The 20,430-nt window shown below is 38.0% G+C and overlaps 1 protein-coding gene across 1 annotated transcript in view; it reads left to right on the top strand.

The window, feature by feature from the left end:
* LOC113519087 (protogenin-like) overlaps positions 1 to 20,430 on the top strand; it is a 49,851-nt gene that overhangs the window by 13,092 nt on the left and 16,329 nt on the right. The window contains exons 4-11 of the mRNA XM_052902169.1: positions 10,628 to 10,778; positions 12,136 to 12,201; positions 13,141 to 13,327; positions 14,259 to 14,384; positions 15,123 to 15,287; positions 15,900 to 15,972; positions 17,057 to 17,251; positions 19,295 to 19,380. Of these exons, the coding sequence (XP_052758129.1) occupies positions 10,628 to 10,778; positions 12,136 to 12,201; positions 13,141 to 13,327; positions 14,259 to 14,384; positions 15,123 to 15,287; positions 15,900 to 15,972; positions 17,057 to 17,251; positions 19,295 to 19,380 (1,049 nt within the window). The remainder of the gene's footprint in view (positions 1 to 10,627; positions 10,779 to 12,135; positions 12,202 to 13,140; positions 13,328 to 14,258; positions 14,385 to 15,122; positions 15,288 to 15,899; positions 15,973 to 17,056; positions 17,252 to 19,294; positions 19,381 to 20,430) is intronic.

Below are 20,430 nucleotides of genomic sequence, written 5' to 3'. Positions count from 1 at the left end.
TCTAATTTGAAAGAAAGTGATAAAATAGTGTAATAGTTAAAATAAGTTTGAAGAAGGTTATAGTTTTATGGATAAGGGGCTTAATGAATTCGTATCTTAACATTAAAAAAAAGTCCTTTTAATGAATACTAACATTATACATAAGGAATGTACCTATCCAATTTAAGTTGCGTCGGCTAAGTAATCAGTTAGTATTTAGGTTCTATCTATTAGTTTAGGCTTTACGCGATAGAACACAGGATATCTCATTAGAATCTGTTCTGTAGTTTTAGCTTGATAAAGTGTAGATAATTTAGCCCCAACTAATCTGATCGATGTGATCCTGTCGAGGTCGTCTTGGGCGGATTTGAGGTTCCTACGCAGTCACATCTCCTTTAAATAATGAATAAGAGAAAAACTACTAAGTATACATTATGGAATTATCTATTAAATCACAGTTAATCCTTCTTTGGATAATGGTTGAAATTTCCATCATAACATTGAATGCCCAAAAATTATATAAAAGAACAAGTTCACTTTAACTTGATCGTGTCTGGATACCTTTTTAATGTGCATTGCAGAAAAAAAAACATAGCTGTCAAATTTATTATTTTTTTAACTATTTTTCCTTTAATTTTGAACATGAATTTTATCACCTTGATTTGTTTCACCAATAAAAAAAAAAATCATGCAAAGAAGTGTTAAGTTTCAGAATTCTGTCGCTAAAACAGACGTGTTTCAATTTACATGGTTGAGATAAGACAGTAAAATTATTTGGACTGAAAATGTAATAATTTAATCTTTAGTGACTTGGCTGCAGAAACACGAATGGGACAGGAATACCCATGCAGACGAAGTATACATGCAGAATACATTAAAATTAACGGCCAATATGTTGTAAGAGCGTTCTAACAACACATTGCCCGTTAATTTTAATGTATTTAGCTTAATTTTTTTACTATTTATTGTCTTTATTAAATAGTAAAGTATCTTTTCATTCCTTATTAATATCTTAATTGTTTTAATTTTGTGTTATTAGATAGTTTGTATTTATACAAATTTACAGTTTGTGATATTAAACTTTTATTTGTAAATAATAAAATTAAGCAACCACTTAATTTCTTGTCGTTTCTGCTTAAATGAAATAAAATTTCGAATTGGATGTCCAGTGAGAGAGGTTGTCAGAGAGTAAAACACACTGGTTGATGATTGAAAACTGGGATACTTTGGATTTACATGATGAATATTCTGGTTTTAACTAGTTACAATATCTTTTTATATTAACTGCTACGTGCTAATATTCTATACATTCTGACATGTTCATGGAAAGCGTTATAGCCACGTTACCACATCACATTTTACTGTAGCATAAAAAAAGTGACTTTTCAATAATACATAAAATGAAGTTTAAATAAAATAAATGCGAGTACATAATGTTTTTAACGTACTGTTATCTTTTGAAACTATATATGTTTTATATACATCGTTTTTTTCTATTTTTTATTCTTCTAATAAACGTTTAGGAAATAATACATAGTTAATATCTAAAAAAAATTGTTAGTTTTAACTCTCTCCCTTCCTTTTTGAAGCCTGATAAGAATAATACCGTACAGACAAATTGAGAAATGACCTAAGTCGCTTATCCACACGCTTAGTCCCAATTCTTCCATGTTAGCTTAAAGTTATTGGGCATAGTGCCCAATAACACTGTGGTATCTACAAATGTCCGTCCACCAGTCGTAATTCAGTAACATACAAATGATATATCGCCTCACATCATACTACCGAATGTGGTTTACTTTATATATCCAAGTATAATATTAAACCTAATTATTGGAAATGAACTTTGTAATACATTACACTTACAGTTAGGCAACCAATATAAATATAAACCTGATGGAAAGTGGTAACCGTCGCTTATAGATATGAGCAGTACCATGGACATAACAGAGTGTACTGTTTCGCCCATGATACCTCTTATGCGTTGCCATTTTTGAGGCCTTAGGTGTTATTCCTCTGTATCCTGTAAATTCACCTTTCAAACCGAAATACAGCCTTGTGAACATAACTGCTTCACGGTAGAAACATGAATGGGACAGAGGTAACCAAGCAAACGATTTTTCTACCTCCAGTACTACTTATGATGAAGGTATAACATGCTAATCAAGGTCATCATCAATTGGCACTACTGTATTTTGATCAAAATATAATTGTCTATTGAAATAGTAAAAAAAAAAAAATTACATGTTATATGTCTATAAATGACGGTTACAACTTTGTGTATGGACTGTCAGCTTGTTACCCACTCTAAGTTGCATAAAAAAACAAACTTAAGATGTTAATCTGTATTTTAGTATATTTAACACTTTATTATATATATATAGACGAGGAAAAGAGATTACAATAATTATATTACTTGTGTATTTATTTGGATCTAACTGTGGTCTTATCGGTGTAATTTTAGCATTTTTATTATGCCAAGTTTTCTGATAATTGCTTTAGCTGTTAGCGTCGAAAGGTATATACAAACTCACATTCCTACTTAGGCAATTATAATATTTATTTATTTATTTAAGGAACACCAACAGCATATTGCATTATAACATATAGGTATAACAAACATTAAATATAATACAATATTAATGCACATGCCTATTATAGGTATTCACAGCATTCACTTTTAACATAATTATACAGTGCAAGAAAATTAAGTAAATAATTTAGAGATTTCACGCCGGCTGGTGGAAACCTCTGGTGAGCAGAAGGCTGGCCTATACTTTGGTCAACGCATTTCCATTACTATTCAGCGTGGAAATGCAGCAAGTATCCTGGGCACCCTACCAGCTGGCAGTGATCTCACAGAATTTTTTTATCTTTAAATAATTTTTAAAGTAAATAATAAAAATAAACATGTAACCTAAGTTGTGAGCAATATCAGAAAATAAGATTATGAGTGAATTAAATAAAAAAAAAAATATTAAAAAAATATATATTATGACAATTAGAGTTCATTTTCATAAGATTGTTGTACAAAGTGCTTCAGCAATTTATTCCTGTAGGAATTCGAATTATAAGAATTTAATTAAAAAATAAGAATGTTTACGGTAGGTACTAGCTCTTAGTGTTTTTATCATATTTATTTGTTCTTAATGTATCCGCAGGCAAATGTTTCAATACATTTTAATCTGATATTAGGCAAATAAGAGTTTGGCGAGTGGAATTGATTTATGTACAATGTTGTTTTTATAAGCGCACATTAGACGTATGCCAACGATCAATTGAACGTTAATCACGCAGTTAGATTCGATCAAAATGACATCGTAAACATTAAAATGTCATTTAGATGATTGATTTTTGGCGTTGACACTGTGTCCTCTAGTATACATTTGTTTATTTTATTTATAGAAGGGCCAAATTAAAAGTACCCGTAACCGGCGAGCGTGTATGAAAAGATTGATGAATGTGGAGGAAGCGAAAGAGGTTTGTTTGAATCGAAGCATTTGGCGTTCCATTGTTTCTGCTTACCATAATGGGAGACAGGCGTGACGGATATGTATGTATGTATGTTATTTTATTTATACTTTATTTGTACACAAAAAATTACATTATTATATAATTTATATAAAATAAAGATGTACAACAGGCGAGCATAACTCTGTAAGAGTTCTCTTCCAGTAAACGCTGAGTGGAAAGGAGCTTTAATTACCAGCGGACAGTGTGCGGACAATAATAAGAGGAAACAGTACAGTTGCTTCTATTAAGAAATAATAAAAATGCTTAGCTAAATACAAACTTATACTTTATATACTTATATTCAAAATATATACATATCTATATATAATAATACATATATTTATTTATTTTATTTATATATATGTATTGTAATTTACGACGGCTTTACTCAAATTTTTAAAGTCGGGGACGCCCGATTCATTTTTTTTTCAATGGATGATAATGGAATGATAATGAGTTCATCACGATGAGCTAACTGACCTGCCTTTTCATCCTCACCAATCATCACTCACTGGTGCCCCGCCAGTGTATACCGAAACGCAGGCAGGGTTACCATTTCATTAAAATTTTATTAAAAAAAAAAAAAAACAGTATAACAGATGTACCGACGCAGACTACTCTAATAAAGTCTCGCTGTGGTAAGGGAAGAACAAGGATTTACTTTGTCTAAATTCACCTTCATTTCGCTTCGGATAGTTCAAATCCATCTTTACACATGATTCATAAAATTAAGTAAATATGTATAAACGTTATTTACGATGGTATGTTATGTTCACAATAAGAAAAATAATTAATAGCATATCGAGTAGCGAGCTGGTCTCTGGGCGGGTACAGTTCGCCGATACTTTACCTACAGTTCCGATTTATTAAGATAGATAGATAGATAAAAACTTTGTGCTCAATGAGCGAAGCATTTATTACACACCGGATAATTTTTTTTTTTATTGCTGTCACTTATGGGCAGCACTAGATACCAGCTTGAACCCTTCGACTCAGTGCAACGACTGTTGTCCCAGCTTGCAACATATAATATATTGAGAGATTTTGCCTCACTCTGCGTGTTCTACCGCTTATACAACGGATTGTGCTCAGAGGACATTCAATATGATGCCTACGGCCACTTTCTATCATCGTTCCCTCGCCATCGTCAGGGGTTCACCCTCACAGCCTAAATGGTCGCGTACAACGCGGTTCATTTGTCCCAAACACTCAGTTATGGAATGTTAACATGTTTTGAGAGACTACGTTAACAAAAGGCGAAAAGGGGGTCGGCAACGCGCGTTATTGGTATTGCAATTCAGAAAACCGAAATTGCGTTATTCAGTGGTATAAAAAAAAAAAACCCAACTTGATTTATTAGATAGATAGATAAACACTTTATTTGAGCCATTTATTACACACGTAATTTTTTTTTATTTTGCATACATTTCTGTATTTAGCGATTTCCTGTGATACTGTTGTCAGCCAACATATAATATATTGAGCACAGTACGTAGATACGTACTTCAGGACATGGGTTGGTACTCGCGTTCCCCCATGTCAGTGGCTTCCATGTAGGTACTATTCATTTGTCAACGTTTATGTTAACATGTTTTGTTACGTTAACAAGGGAAAAGGGACGTTATTGTTATTAATACAGAAAAGGAAATTGCGTTATTTCTAAACCAGTTGGCCGTTGGATATTGAGTAGGGTTGACTGAAAGATGACTGAGTTATAAATATATTTATTGTTTATTTATAAAAGGAAAAAAAAACAAAGCATTTTGGTTTGTTTCTTCTATATAATTGTATGTAATCGTTATTCAATATTCAATATTATTTTAAGAGACAGCACCTCTTATATATTGACGATACTGGAAAATGAATTCATGCGACCATTTAGATGCATTAACACAATTAGTAAATATTTATAGTATTGTATAATTTTTTATAGTATTTTATTGGTCTGTTCAAAATATCCATATTATCAACATTGTTATTGGTATTACAAAATATCTAGCTATAAGATGGTGTAAATTTTTTATATTCAGTAAACTAGTTACGTAGATTTCATATAAATTTAAAAATACTTAGCGTCACTTTTTTGTCCAATGTGACGCTAAGTATTCGGATATTCAAAAAAATGTAACCAGTATTACTTTTTTTAATTTCTGAATTCCGCGTAAGGAAACATTCACAGTCTATTGAACCTACTCCTGTCAAATGAGCCAGTTGAAACTGCGCGCCAAAATTAAAATTCGAAGAATAGTGAAAATGTTTTTATTCAATTCAAAATTCGAATTCTCTTTGTTAATATTATAAGAAAAATATGTTATACGAGGGCTACACTGAAAATTTTTAGAACTGGCTACTTGAAAGCAATATAATAAAAAAAAAAAATGAAAATTTTGAAAATGGAACTGTTTACGAATAATACTGAGTATAATTTATTCGTTTATCATTTGTTTTACGGTTTGGCGGCAAATAAAAAATAGTCTGTGTAACGTTATCATGAACTTAACACGAGAAAATTTTCGGGCAGTGATTTTTTAAGACTTTCGATGTCATCTAAGTCAACAAGAAAGTTATGATAGACTACGATTGGCCTTTCACGATGAAGCCCCGTCTCGTGCCACTGTTTACAACTAGTTTAATGAGTTTAAACGTGGTCGCTATAATCTCACCGATGATGTGCGTGAGGGACGGCCTTCTACGGCGACGACTGAAGATAACATCAGTGTTGTGCGGCGTATGATAGAGACTGACAAAAGAGTGACCATATCAGCAGATCCGGGCAAGCTTAGGGATTGGTATGAGTCAAATGCACAAAATCCTCCATGAACATTTGGCGATCAGGAAGTTTTGTGCCCGGTGGATACCTGATAATTTGACCGAGGCTCAAAAAATCCGTCGTGTTGTTTGGTGCCGTGAAATGCATGAAAGAGTTAACGGAGGTGACTCAAATTCTGTGTTTGACATAGTTACGGGAGACGAAACCTGTATTTACTGTTATGATCCCAAAACTAAAAGACAACTTAGTGGGTGTTTCCTTCCGAGGAGTTATACTAAGTGTATTTTTGTAATCGATATGATTTGAAATTTGTTATTCCCATATTAATTATGTGAAAAATAAAATTGCTATTTGTAAAACAAAATTTCCTAGTAGTCACAAGATTGCGCGCTCTGCATTTTTAATGAAATTCAAAGCGTTACGTATACGAAACGGCTCGATGTTTATTGGTACCATACAGGGTTTAAATTTTTGTTTTTTTGAGAGGTAAGAGGTACGAAGGCTCATTTCCTGTTTTCCAGAGCTCCTCATTAAAAGGCGTTTTCTATATATTTTTGTTTTGTTTCAATGTTTTTACGCCATTATTAGCGTGCGTGACGAATATTAATTGACCTCTAAACTCAGTGTCCTTGATGGGTGGCTGACTTGCCATAAAAATATTTACGTCTTCGTTTCCCCTAGGCCTAATAAATCTTCATAAGTATATATGAAGCTAGTATTAATTTTGTGTATAAGGTACACATTGTATCTTGTAGTTTTATGTCTTTAAAGTTGGGTAAAAACTAAGGGTAAATGTATCATATGTTTAATACCCGAGGCTGACAATGTATGAAGATGTTTAGTGGTCGCTGGAGGGCGGGGGGCGCTCGAGGGGGGATTTTTTTTATATACAACTTAAAATGGTAAACAAGCTGACGGCCCACCTGATGGAAAGTGATAACCGTCGCCTATAAACATGAGCAGTACCGTGGACATAACAGAGTATACTGTTTCGCCCATGATACCGCCCATGCGTTGCCATTCCTGAAGACTCTGTTATTCCTCTGTACCCTGTTAATTTACTGCCATATCCCACCCATCAAACCGAAACACAACCATGCAAACACAACTGCTTCATGGTAGAAACACAAATGGGACAGAGGTACCCAAGCAATCGACTTTTGTACAAAGTCTCCCTCTGGTTATTATTAGTAATTGTTTTAAGTTGGTCTTCATTGCTGGTATACAATGTATAATACAGAAATATGGCTTGTTGGGTCGACTCTCGTGCGGTCTCTCCTGGAAAGCATCGTGGTTATTTTTTTATGAATTCGTTAATATGGGTCGACTAATCTCACTTCATCCTCATTTATCATCACCCACTGCCACCATATCCTGATAGCGTAATAAGTAAATAGTAATAGTAACAAATATAATTAGCCGTGTGGTCCCGGCATAGAATAGGCCACCCCTTCCTTTCCCGTGGGTGCCCGGTGGTAATAGGCGACTATGGGTGCTTATAGTGGGGGGGGGGGGGACTTTATATCATCACCAAAAGCCAAACTACGGTTACCAATCCTCCTGCCAAGTCTGGCAACTACGGGCTAAACCCCCCTATGTTCAGCAGTGAACAGTTAACGGCTGTTAAAACAAGTTAAAAAGTTACATGAGAAGACGTAAGACGGGGGGGGGGGGACAAGTTTGTCAGTAATAGGAACTAGGAAGAGAAATGGTCTAAATGATGGCAAGTGGTAAGCACCATAAACATAACTGTAGTACCCATCATATCCCTTAACCTTCACAGTTTGCTTTTCTTGAAAATTAAGTATATTTACTGCCATATTCTTCAAAGCTATACAGTCACGCAAGCAGAATGGTCTGATGCCAGAAATAATAAAACAATAGTGATATTTTGTCGTTTAATTCTCTCTGACTACCTGCAGAGGGCCTATCAGGAAGATAGATAGATTACTGAACTTCTACGTTCTTTAGAACTGTTTTAAATGCACGCTCAATTCTGCTTTATGAAATAAATTTATAACTTTTTTTTTTATACAACTTAGAACGGCAGACTAGCTGACGGCCCACCTGATGGAAAGTGGTAACCGTCGCCTATAGACATGAGCAGTACCATGGACATAACAGAGTATACTGTTTCGCCCATGATACCCCCCATGCGTTGCCATTCCTGAGGACTCAGGTGTTAATCCTCTGCACCCAGTAAATTCACGCCATATCCCACCCTTCAAACCGAAACACAGCCATGCAAACACAACTGCTTCACGGTTGAAACACGAATGGGACAGAGGTACCCAAGCAATCGACTTTTGTACAAAGTCGCCCTCTGGTGTCATCATATCAGCCTTTAACTGCTCACTGCTGAACATAAGCCTCTCCCTGGGGGGTTCTGCCAGTAATTGCCACGCTTGGCAAATGGATTGACAATCGTAGTTAGACTTTGAAGATGTTTTAAGAGAGACGCTGCTGCCCAACCCTCGCCCACCCTTAGTCGCCTCTTACGACATTCACGGGAAAGGAAGGGGTGGCCTATTCTATGTCGGAACACACGTAGATACGTTATATATTGTATTTAAATTAAATTTGTAACAAATTTATTAAATTACGATTAAATATGATATAATTAGTCGTGTATAAACTTAAGTGTAGTTTTCCTTGTTTGAAACATTTTCACAATATTGTACGCCGCTCTACCCACTGACATTGATGCTCCTTTTCACTTTGGATGTTGCTGGAAGAGAACTCTATTAGAGTTAAGCTCGCTTTTGTACATTTACTTACTTCACCAGTTTGTGCAATTAAGTAAAAATACATAAATAATTTATTTTGTATATTAAGTATTGTATTGTATTGAAAATCTTTATTGTACATAACTCAGATTAAACACTGGTAAATGAAATGAAATGAAATGAAATGAATTTATTTTGCTAGAATGCAGGTAATTTTAGATGATAGAGGTTTATATTTCCCGTGTACATTCTGCCTCTATGTCGGCGTGCAAATTTTATCAATATAAGAAATAAATGATTTAATATACAATGGCAATGAAGTATGTAAGTGATGAGTCAAAATGTTTACGTATCTATATATCTATACCGCGTACTCTGAATATAATTATAATGGATACCTGTCCAGGTAAACTATGAGCCATTATAAGTATAGGACAAACTGTCGTTACGTCCCAAGTACGAGCTGTCATCTGGGAAATCGCCGTGGCGTGCTCAGATATCGCCGTGTACCAACTCTTTGTCTCCAGCGAAAGTTTTAATGCCACAGCTCTCCTGGGGGAGTGGCGGTTTGCCGGTATTGAATGTATTTTATGCATATTTTAATAAGGCAAATAGATTCGAATTTTGTGAACGAATTTTTTTTAACTGTCTCCAAAATGTTTCTTAATATTTTCCAGGGGGAACCGCGTGGAGGTCGATCTGGTTAGGTATATTGCTAGCAATGGATGTCTCCATAACTAACAATCCCTTTCCCCTCTACATACATTGTTGGTTTATAGTTATTACTTAGAGAAATAAAAATTTAATAATACAATTTACGTCTAATCATTAAATTTACTATCATTTAAACATTTTTTCTGAGTAATAACCCCAATAATATGAAATAAATAATAATTATCAAGGTACTTATATTTGTCATATTCCTTATAGCAACAAATGTAACAATATTTGTATAAACGTGACTCATAAATGATTAATAATTAAGTCTATCATCATCGTCATCATATCAGCCATTAACTGTCCATTGCTGAATATAAGCCTCCCTTTGGGGGGTTTTGCCAGTAGTTGCCACGCTTGGCAGGCGGGTTGGCAACTGCAGTCAGGTTTTAGAGATGTTTTAAGAGGGACGCTGCTGTTCAACCTTCACTTTCCCTTCGTCGGCTATTACGACACCCAAGGGATAGGAAGGGGTGGCCTATTCTATATTGGCCAATTAAGTCTATACGATTGAGATTATTTACTGAACTAGTTGTTGTCGTGCGAAAGACCTTATCATTGGTTATTTAATTAGAATTATTTTGTTTAATTCCGCTAACATTAGTATGTGTGTGACTGCCAACACTCGAAGACTGACCACCAATATTACTACCAGAAGTTCCACAACCTTCCATATTAATTACCAATCTCCGACTGTCATTTTGTTTAAAAAAAAAGAAGACGTACTGCACCGATTGCAAAGAACAAGAATTATTTTTGTTGAAGTAAATTTGACTGTAAGCATTATTTTGAATAGTCATTTGAATGATTCTACCGTCAATTTCAAAATGCATTTTCAGTTGAGAAGAATGGGCAAGGAACTCATTTGTTATTTGAAATGGAATAAAAAGAATAGATGATAACTTTAGTTTTTTTTTTACAGATATTGGAAAGCAGTTCTCGCAACAGCCTGTGAACACGACAGCAAGGAGTGGACAGCCGGTTGTGTTCAACTGCAACATAAGTTCAGGACCGTCTGCCATGGTCACCTGGATGAGGAATGGAGAACTTCTTCCTGACTACGTAAGCAGAAGGTAAGAGATATTCTAATGGACAGCTTAGAAACAGTGGTATGGAGAGACCATAAGCACAAAGGCATGTATAAATTGTTCCTGTCGACCTGTCTCCACTGTTGTGTAAAGACTAGATTTTTTTCCACCTTAACACAAATAGTAGAGAAACCATTGTATCACCGGAAGGAATAAATGACATAAATGTACCTCTTTTCTCTACCAATAATTTTAAGGTAAGTACAAAAAATTATTTAGGATCTGTGAAATAACAAATTTGATTCGACCGAAAGTTCAGAAAGGATTTATGCGAAGAGTTTTGGGCGTTTTAGGTCGATCCGTACAATCTATTTGGTCCATCCGATTTATATTGAACGTTTAATGTGTTGTAAGCCCTAATCTAAATAAATTTGATTGGAACGATAATTGGAGTTTGGTAAAACAATGCAGAGTTTTATTTTATTTACGGAGTCGAATTAGATCATTTATAAATCCAGATTCTAAATTCAATATTTGACATATTCAGATTTGAAATGTGTTCGGTTAGAAAGATGGCAGTAATTACAGGGTAAGGACTAAAAGTTTTAATCCTTAGGAATGGCAATGCATGAGCAGTATCATGAACATTGCAATATATGACATCCAAACTATTATTGATTATAGGTGAGAGTTACCACTTTCCATTGGGTGAGCTGACAGCTTATTTGCCATTCCATATTTCTATTGCTGCTAATCTATTTTATCTGTTAAATGTTGCTATTATTGTAAACTGAATAACAAATATCTTTTGATTAAATTTAATTTGCAACCAATAATTTCCAGAAAAAAAAGGTTGACTGTAAGAGATCTCTTTATGCTTTTTTTTTATACAACTTAGAATGGCAAACAAGCTGACGGCCCACCTGATGGAAAGTGGTAACCGTCGCCTATAGACATGAGCAGTACCATGGACATAACAGAGTATACTGTTTCGCCCATGATACCCCTCATGCGTTGACATTCCTGAGGACTCAGGTGTTATTCCTCTGTACCCAGTAAATTCACGCCATATCCCACCCTTCAAACCGAAACACAGCCATGCAAACACAACTGCTTCACGGTAGAAACAGGAATGGAAATTGAATGTGATAAGTCCGCCACTGTATAATAAATCTTTTAATGCGATTAATATCAATTATGTACAATAAAGATTTCTTCACAATTACAATTTCCATCACCGTATTTATTTAACTTACAAAATTTTTCTCTATTCGAATTTACAAATTTTGAAGTCTGTAAATCATGGTACAAAACCACTAGGCTAAAACTCTTGCAAAATATTAATTATATATAAAAAAAGTTATTATATTTGTGGTTTTATTTAATTTTTTTTTTATTACAGATCAGTGTTTCTGCCAAATCAATTGCTAATCACGGACGTGAGAGTAGAAGACGAAGGCTTGTACTGGTGATTATCCATTTTTATTTTTTTATCTTCAAAAACTAACCAAGGTATGCGTTTCAGAGCGCATTGAATTATAACATTTGGAAGTATATCTTTGTATTTATGAGAATTATGTTTTTTAACCATAAAGACGGAACCATGTATTTGTCTATGAAAATGGTATATAATAAAGAGACACCAGAGGAAGATAAAAGGTTTAAAATTAACTCGTAAAATTAACATCGTGGTGAATTCTCGAGAAGTTAACTTTGAAGATTTCTAGAAAGAACACAGTAGGTTAGAGTTCTCTTACGTGGTTATATAGACGAGACTTACTCTCTTACGTGAATATGGAAATGAGAGATATTGAGGCTAATTTTGAATGCTTTAAAAGTTGAATATTAAAAGTTAAATATTAGTTGAGTGGCGTGCAAATTGGTACCAAAATCAGTACAAAGTAGACCAAATTGTAGTCTCGCAACTTAAAGATGTCCATGTTGGCGTATTTAAGATCATTTTTCAGGCCTCTTAAAAGGTTTCTCAGACATAAACGTTCAGCATTTTTTTATACCACTGAGGTGACAAATAAGCATAGGATGGTAAGTGGTTACCGTAGCCTATGAACACCTGCAATACCAGAGGTATTACGCACGCGTTGCCGACTCTGAAGAAACCTCTTTACCCGTCTTTTGAAGAACCCCATGCTGTAGTCTCTTGGGAAAACCTCGGCAGAGAACTCATTCTATAATCTGAGTGTTCGTGGGAGGAAACATTAATTAAAAACTTTGCTTCTGTCTTGATGTGGGTGCCAGACAATTTTTAAGATGAACACTGCTCTCCTGGCCTCTCTTAAATGCTCCCATACCTGTCTAGTATTTTGAAGTTTGCAGTAATTTCCTGTGTCTAATGTAGATTATCATGTTTTGTTATTTAGTCTTTAAAAATTCTTCACATCATCACCAGGTGTACAGCTACTAATCCGTTGCTGAACAAGACCCGAACGAGCCGCCCTGCCTGGTTACGAGTGGAGACCACGAGGTCTCCTCTACCTGTATCCCTGCTTCCCGTCTATCATGAGGATTATATTGTGAGGTCTCAAGGAGCCACCGTCACGCTGCCCTGTCCCGTACTTGGATGGCCAAGACCAAAGGTTAACATTATGACTTTATTGGTGTTTCTTCTTTTTTTTGTTTTTTATTTTATATTCTTTATTTATATATAAATATTTTGTGGGTAGTTTTGTTATTTTAATTGTTAATAAATTTATTTTTAACCCCTGCGTGGATGTAGTCGCACATTTCTGTAAAATAAAGTTTTTGTCTTTCTTTCTTTTTTCAATTGCTTAATTTGTAAATTTTTAGTAACATATGTCATATGTATATATATATATATATATATATATATATATACAGAGATTTTTGTCTATTTATAATAATTCACTGTCATCATAAAAGAAACCTAAAAATAAGTAAATATACGGGCGAACTTATTCCAAGCACATTTCAAGAAAGAATGTCCTTTGAAAGATTACTACTTTCCGAGTATGTAATACAATAAGGTTGTATTATATAGATAGAGTATCGAGTCTCAAAAACGGGTCAACTTTTCGTCAGCTAACTGTCAAATTAGCTCACTCGTTTTTTTATTAGTGTTCTATATACTTACGCACGCGACGTATCTTAACGTATTTATATTTAATTATTTAATAAATAAAATGTGTTTTTGTGTTTTAAAAAGGTCTAAAAATTATAAGACAAAATAAGTATAGAAGTTACAAAGGAATCATTCATAATTATTTAGCACGTAAAATTGTATGAAAAAGTTGACCCGCATTTTCTCGAAGCATTTGTATGGAGACACTCTATCTACATAATCTAAAAATACAACATACAAACAACTTGTACTGAAAAATAAAAATGCTGATAACAATGTTTTCGTGAAAATAATTTTATTAGCAGAAAATTATGAGCAGCTTGTTGGTTCTCAGGAATGGGTATTATTAATATTGGATAACACATCACGTATTCCTGAGAAGGCCACATTTACGTATCTAACTGCTATATTGTGACCATTTGTTTCAGATCAACTGGCTGAAAGACGATCAGATTATGTTAGACTCTACTTCCCAGGTTTTGGTTTTAAGGGACATCGAGAGAGGGCACCAAGGAAATTATAAATGCATAGTAAAAGATACTGGTTTTGATAAGGTTTGTAAACGTATTGTACATTCGAAGTGAATTTGCATATAAATACCGATTCGTTTCTATAAATTGACTTCATCATCATCACCATATTAGTCTTTAATTGTCCACTGATGAACAAAGGCTTCTCACTAGCAGGTAAATTGGCAATTGCAGTCAAGCTTTAGAGATGTTTTAGGAGAGACGCTGCTGGCTATATATATCTCACGCTCCTTTAGTTGGCTCTTACGACAACCACGGGATAGGAAGGGGTGGCCTATTCTATGCCGGGACCACACGGCAAATTGACTTACGCACAAAACAATAAAACAAAACAAAAATTTTAAAAAATGTTAAAAATTATGAAAATAGTAAATCAAAGGGCACGACACCCTTGGTGTTCATGTACCGAGATCTTTTTTTTGATAGGTGAAAATCAAATGGTGTTTCTACCTGCATTGTTGGTATACGCTGGCAAGACACCAGTGGGGGATGATAGATGAGGATGAAAGTAAATCAGTTGGTTCATCGTGATGAACTCGACAAGAAGAAATCACGATCATTTTCATGGGAAATTGCGTTGAAATTAACCTGATAAGGTACATTTTAATAATTGGATTGTCAGCTCCTTCTTGTTAGGCAATTCCTTTACCCTCCGTTCCAAGAACTTGCTCTTTTTCTTTTTATGATACCAAGATTTCTACTCTCTTAATTCTATTCTGTTGATAAGTAGTTCATCCATTTTCACAGCCCTTATTGTTGCAGACATTCAACGTAACAGTCGGCGAACCAGTTAACATCACCATCCCCCCCACCCCCAAAGAGGTAGTAAGGGCTACCACAGTGAGGTTCAACTGTACAGCGACAGGAAATCCTAAACCGACAATCACGTGGTACAGAGATGGCAAAGCCTTGCGCATGGGTGGAAGGGTAAGTCTGTTTTTGTAGATGCACTGCCATCATATTTGTTTAAATGCTGAAAATAGTTTGAGAACTCTAACGTTACGCTTACGTTATTAGTTTTGGAACCTTCATTACGTTGTTATGCACAGGATCAATTATTACTGGAAGTGCATTTAGAATAAAAAAGAAATAACAAAATAAGAACACAGAAGAATATTAAAATAAATTACTTTTAATGTGGTGAAAATGAAATTGTAACACCGAGTGCATTATTGGTGTATTCTGGCGAGACATCAGTGAAGGATGATAGATGAAGATAAGACCAGATCAGGTAGCCCATTGTGATGAATTTATTCGGTTTACAGAGGATAGTTTCCAGAGGAAACCTGCAGAGGTTGACCTAATCGGGTATACAGCTGACAATGGGACATTAAACCCAAAGTTAATAATCTCTTTCCCAATATTTACGAATAAATAAGTTGAACAATAAGTGAAATGTCTTTTGTTTGTACCCCCTAAAAATTAGATAAATAGGGCGTAATAGAATATGCATTGAGTTACTTAAATTTTGAGACCACCACTGATTCACGATTTCGCTGCATTTAGCGTTGAAATTTTAATACCTTCTATTTGTTCCAGTTTAATCAAAGGTTGTCGCCTAAAGACGACCGCATGGAGCTGGTTGTCGGTGGTGTCACTTCTGAAGATGCTGGTAATTATCAAATATTTACGTCCATTTCTATTTTAATGACTTGGAATGGTTAACAAGCTGATGGAAAATGTTAACTGTCGGCTATTGATACAAACAGTACTATGGAGATTACAGAACAGAGTATAAAATTGATGGTTTTCGTTATAGGTTGCCGTTCTGAGGACTAAGGGTTACGCCTTCGTAACTAGTAGTAAGATGTATCATAGAGTCATATTTTACTAAGGAAGTTTATGCTGATCTTTGTATAATAGTGGAAGTACCTTACGTATATAATATCTTGGACCTGGTTTGTATTTAGGTTATTTTATGAAACTGAAGAATACGACGGTGGAATATACGAATAATGAATTGACAATTTCTACAGATAAGTAGCAAATCTGGCCCCAAATGGAGTACTTTTCTAATCTGTGGGCCGGACCACCTGGATACCAGCTTGGTCCTTTTGCATCGGTTTAAAGACGGGCTATGAGAATTGCCGATGATCTCAAGTTTACAGCAGTATCGAGCCTTTAAGTCTAAGCCGAAACTTTGCCTACTTTGGCGTGTTCTACTGCTTGTATAACAGATTGCGTTCTGAGGAAAAAAAATGCTGCCCACTGTCACCTTTTAACATCGCATCGCTTGCCATCAATAGGGAATTTATCCTCACACGCATAAATGGTCGCGTACAATAAGGTTTTATAGGAGTTTGCTACATAACATTTAGGCTATTGTGGGAAGAACTTCCTGCCGAGGGGTTTTATAGATAGGTACTATATGGGTTTTCAAAAAAGTATACTAAAGTTTCTTCAGGGTCGGCAACGTCCACGTGACATTTCTAGGCGTTCATAAGCTACAGTGACTGTTTACCTTTAGACGGGCTATATGCTTGCTTGCTACCTTTGTGGTGTAAAAGAGAAGATAACTTTTATTAGGTGGGCTTTTTTTACCCAAATTAGAATGGAAAACGAGCTAACGGCTCACCTGATGAAAAGCGGTAACCATCGCCTATAGACATGAGCAGTATCAAGGACATAACAGAGTATACTGTTTCGTCCATGATACCCTCCATGGGCTACTATGAATGGAATGTCCTGTTTGGCAGGCATGTACCAGTGCTTCGCGCGGAACGCGGTATCGACGGCGTCGTCATGGGCGCTGCTGCACGTGACGGGCGAGAGTGCGCCGTCGCCGGGCGGCGTGGCGTGCTGGCCCACCGGCGCGCGCTCCGTGCTGGTGCGCTGGGCGCGGCCCGACCGGTACAGCGTCGTCGCCTACACCGTGCAGAGCACCGTCGCAGGTGCGTGCACTGCCCACACCGCACAGGTAGCGTCCTCCTGGCGCGGTGATGGCTGACCACTCGGTGCTGGTGCGCTGGGCGCGGCCCGACCGGTACAGCGTCGTCGCCTACACCGTGCAGAGCACCGTCGCAGGTGCGTGCACTGCCCACACCGCACAGGTAGCGTCCTCCTGGCCTGCGAGCGGTGATGGCTGACCACTCGGTGCTGGTGCGCTGGGCGCGGCCCGACCGGTACAGCGTCGTCGCCTACACCGTGCAGAGCACCGTCGCAGGTGCGTGCACTGCCCACACCGCACAGGTAGCGTCCTCCTGGCCTGCGAGCGGTGATGGCTGACCACTCGGTGCTGGTGCGCTGGGCGCGGCCCGACCGGTACAGCGTCGTCGCCTACACCGTGCAGAGCACCGTCGCAGGTGCGTGCACTGCCCACACCGCACAGGTAGCGTCCTCCTGGCCTGCGAGCGGTGATGGCTGACCACTCGGTGCTGGTGCGCTGGGCGCGGCCCGACCGGTACAGCGTCGTCGCCTACACCGTGCAGAGCACCGTCGCAGGTGCGTGCACTGCGCACAGGTAGCGTCCTCCTGGCCTGCGAGCGGTGATGGCTGACCACTCGGTGCTGGTGCGCTGGGCGCGGCCCGACCGGTACAGCGTCGTCGCCTACACCGTGCAGAGCACCGTCGCAGGTGCGTGCACTGCCCACACCGCACAGGTAGCGTCCTCCTGGCCTGCGAGCGGTGATGGCTGACCACTCGGTGCTGGTGCGCTGGGCGCGGCCCGACCGGTACAGCGTCGTCTACACCGTGCAGAGCACCGTCGCAGGTGCGTGCACTGCCCACACCGCACAGGTAGCGTCCTCCTGGCCTGCGAGCGGTGATGGCTGACCACTCGGTGCTGGTGCGCTGGGCGCGGCCCGACCGGTACAGCGTCGTCGCCTACACCGTGCAGAGCACCGTCGCAGGTGCGTGCCGTCCTCCTGGCCTGCGAGCGGTGATGGCTGACCACTCGGTGCTGGTGCGCTGGGCGCGGCCCGACCGGTACAGCGTCGTCGCCTACACCGTGCAGAGCACCGTCGCAGGTGCGTGCAGCCCACACCGCACAGGTAGCGTCCTCCTGGCCTGCGAGCGGTGATGGCTGACCACTCGGTGCTGGTGCGCTGGGCGCGGCCCGACCGGTACAGCGTCGTCGCCTACACCGTGCAGAGCACCGTCGCAGGTGCGTGCACTGCCCACACCGCACAGGTAGCGTCCTCCTGGCCTGCGAGCGGTGATGGCTGACCACTCGGTGCTGGTGCGCTGGGCGCGGCCCGACCGGTACAGCGTCGTCGCCTACACCGTGCAGAGCACCGTCGCAGGTGCGTGCACTGCCCACACCGCACAGGTAGCGTCCTCCTGGCCTGCGAGCGGTGATGGCTGACCACTCGGTGCTGGTGCGCTGGGCGCGGCCCGACCGGTACAGCGTCGTCGCCTACACCGTGCAGAGCACCGTCGCAGGTGCGTGCACTGCCCACACCGCACAGGTAGCGTCCTCCTGGCCTGCGAGCGGTGATGGCTGACCTACATCTATAGGTTTTTAAAGGTTTGTAATAAACCTCTCAACTCCCTGAAGGCAGCGTGATGAAGGCGCACTTTCCACATTTGGGAATGTATAGTGCTGGTTTAACAATTAACGTACTTTACAATATAATACAGCAATTAATTTTTTACTTGTAAATTGACGTTTCCAGTGAAATTTAGGATACTTCTCAACCACGACATACCAAATACAGGTGTAAGTATTCAATAGAATAGAAGTCAAGTTTATTAAATAGACTTGTTTTTAAGTCCTCATTTTTGTATGATTTGAAATTGTATGATTGAAACAAAATTTTAAAGTTTTATTATTTATTGAAAAAAAAACAATAAAAAATTAGTGACTGCTAACCTTTTCAAATTATAAATTAATAAGTCTTATATGAAATTAGTATTTTTTACATGTATTAATGTGTATGTGTATTTATTGTATTAAACTTGGATTATCACTTGTTAATGTAGTTTGCCTCTTTCAGGCGGCACGTCATCACCTGGCCAGCCTCATACCAATACAAAGGAGAACATAACCGTTTCCGAACCGCTAACTCCATACACTTTCCAGGTATGAAATGAGCATATATATTTTTTTGTAATTATTAGATTTGTCAACTATAACGCTGCAATGTGGTACCGACATAGTATGGGCCACTTCGTCCTTTCGCGTGGGTGTCGTAAGAGGCGACTAAGGGTACTTGATAGTCGAGAAATGGGTAGCAGAGTCTGTCTTAAAAAAATCACCAGAACCTAACTACGGTTGCCAACCTGCCTGCCAAGCGTAGCAACTATTGGCAAAACCCATCAACGAGGAATCCTATATTCAGCAGTGGACTTAACAGTCCACTTGACAGCCAATATGAATATTATGTTTCAGAAGATAAACACGGAACCCCTTTAGGTAATATCACATTTATCCGACTGCCTCTTAAAGCCGATTTTCTCAGAAAACGATAAGCGTAGGTTGGAACTTCGTAACTGAAGTATATCTTCAATAATAAGTCACATTTCGCAGTATCCGAAACTTGGGAACGTTAGAAAGGAATTTCTGGGAAATATTAAATTTAGACTAATGAAAAAATTAAGATTTAAAGTTTACATTTCACAAAAGAAAAAGAGATTATATTTACAAACTTTTATAGATTTTGAGGCACTTAACACTCGTTTAATTATTGATTTGATAAACTTAATTTACAATAAATACCTTTTCGGTGGATGTTTCGCCCATGATACCCCCCATGCGTTGCCATTCTTGAGGACTCAGGTGTTACTTCTCTGTACCCTGTAAATTCACGCCATATCCCACGCTTTAAACCGAAACACAGCCATGCAAACACAACTGCTTTACGGTTGAAACACGAATGGGACAGAGGTACCCAAGCAATCGACTTTAGTACAAAGTCTCCCCCTGGTAAAAATGATGATGATGATGTAGCAGGTAACAGATAGATACGTACTTTGAATTACCGCCTTTTATTCTAAAACATGTTAACTGCAATAATTTCCTTAGAGAGTGACTGTAAAATTAGGTTACCTAAATATTATATAGATTCCAGAGAACGCGTATAACAATGGTTTTGCACGTAACCACTTACCTAATAAAGTGAAATTTTAAACG

This window comes from Galleria mellonella, unplaced genomic scaffold, assembly GCF_026898425.1.
Source record: "Galleria mellonella isolate WM207_F2 unplaced genomic scaffold, CSIRO_AGI_GalMel_v1 utg874, whole genome shotgun sequence".
In the NCBI taxonomy this organism is placed as follows: domain Eukaryota; kingdom Metazoa; phylum Arthropoda; class Insecta; order Lepidoptera; family Pyralidae; genus Galleria; species Galleria mellonella.
The sequence above is the reverse complement of the archived record's forward strand: the minus strand, read 5'-3'. Positions and strand labels throughout refer to the sequence as shown.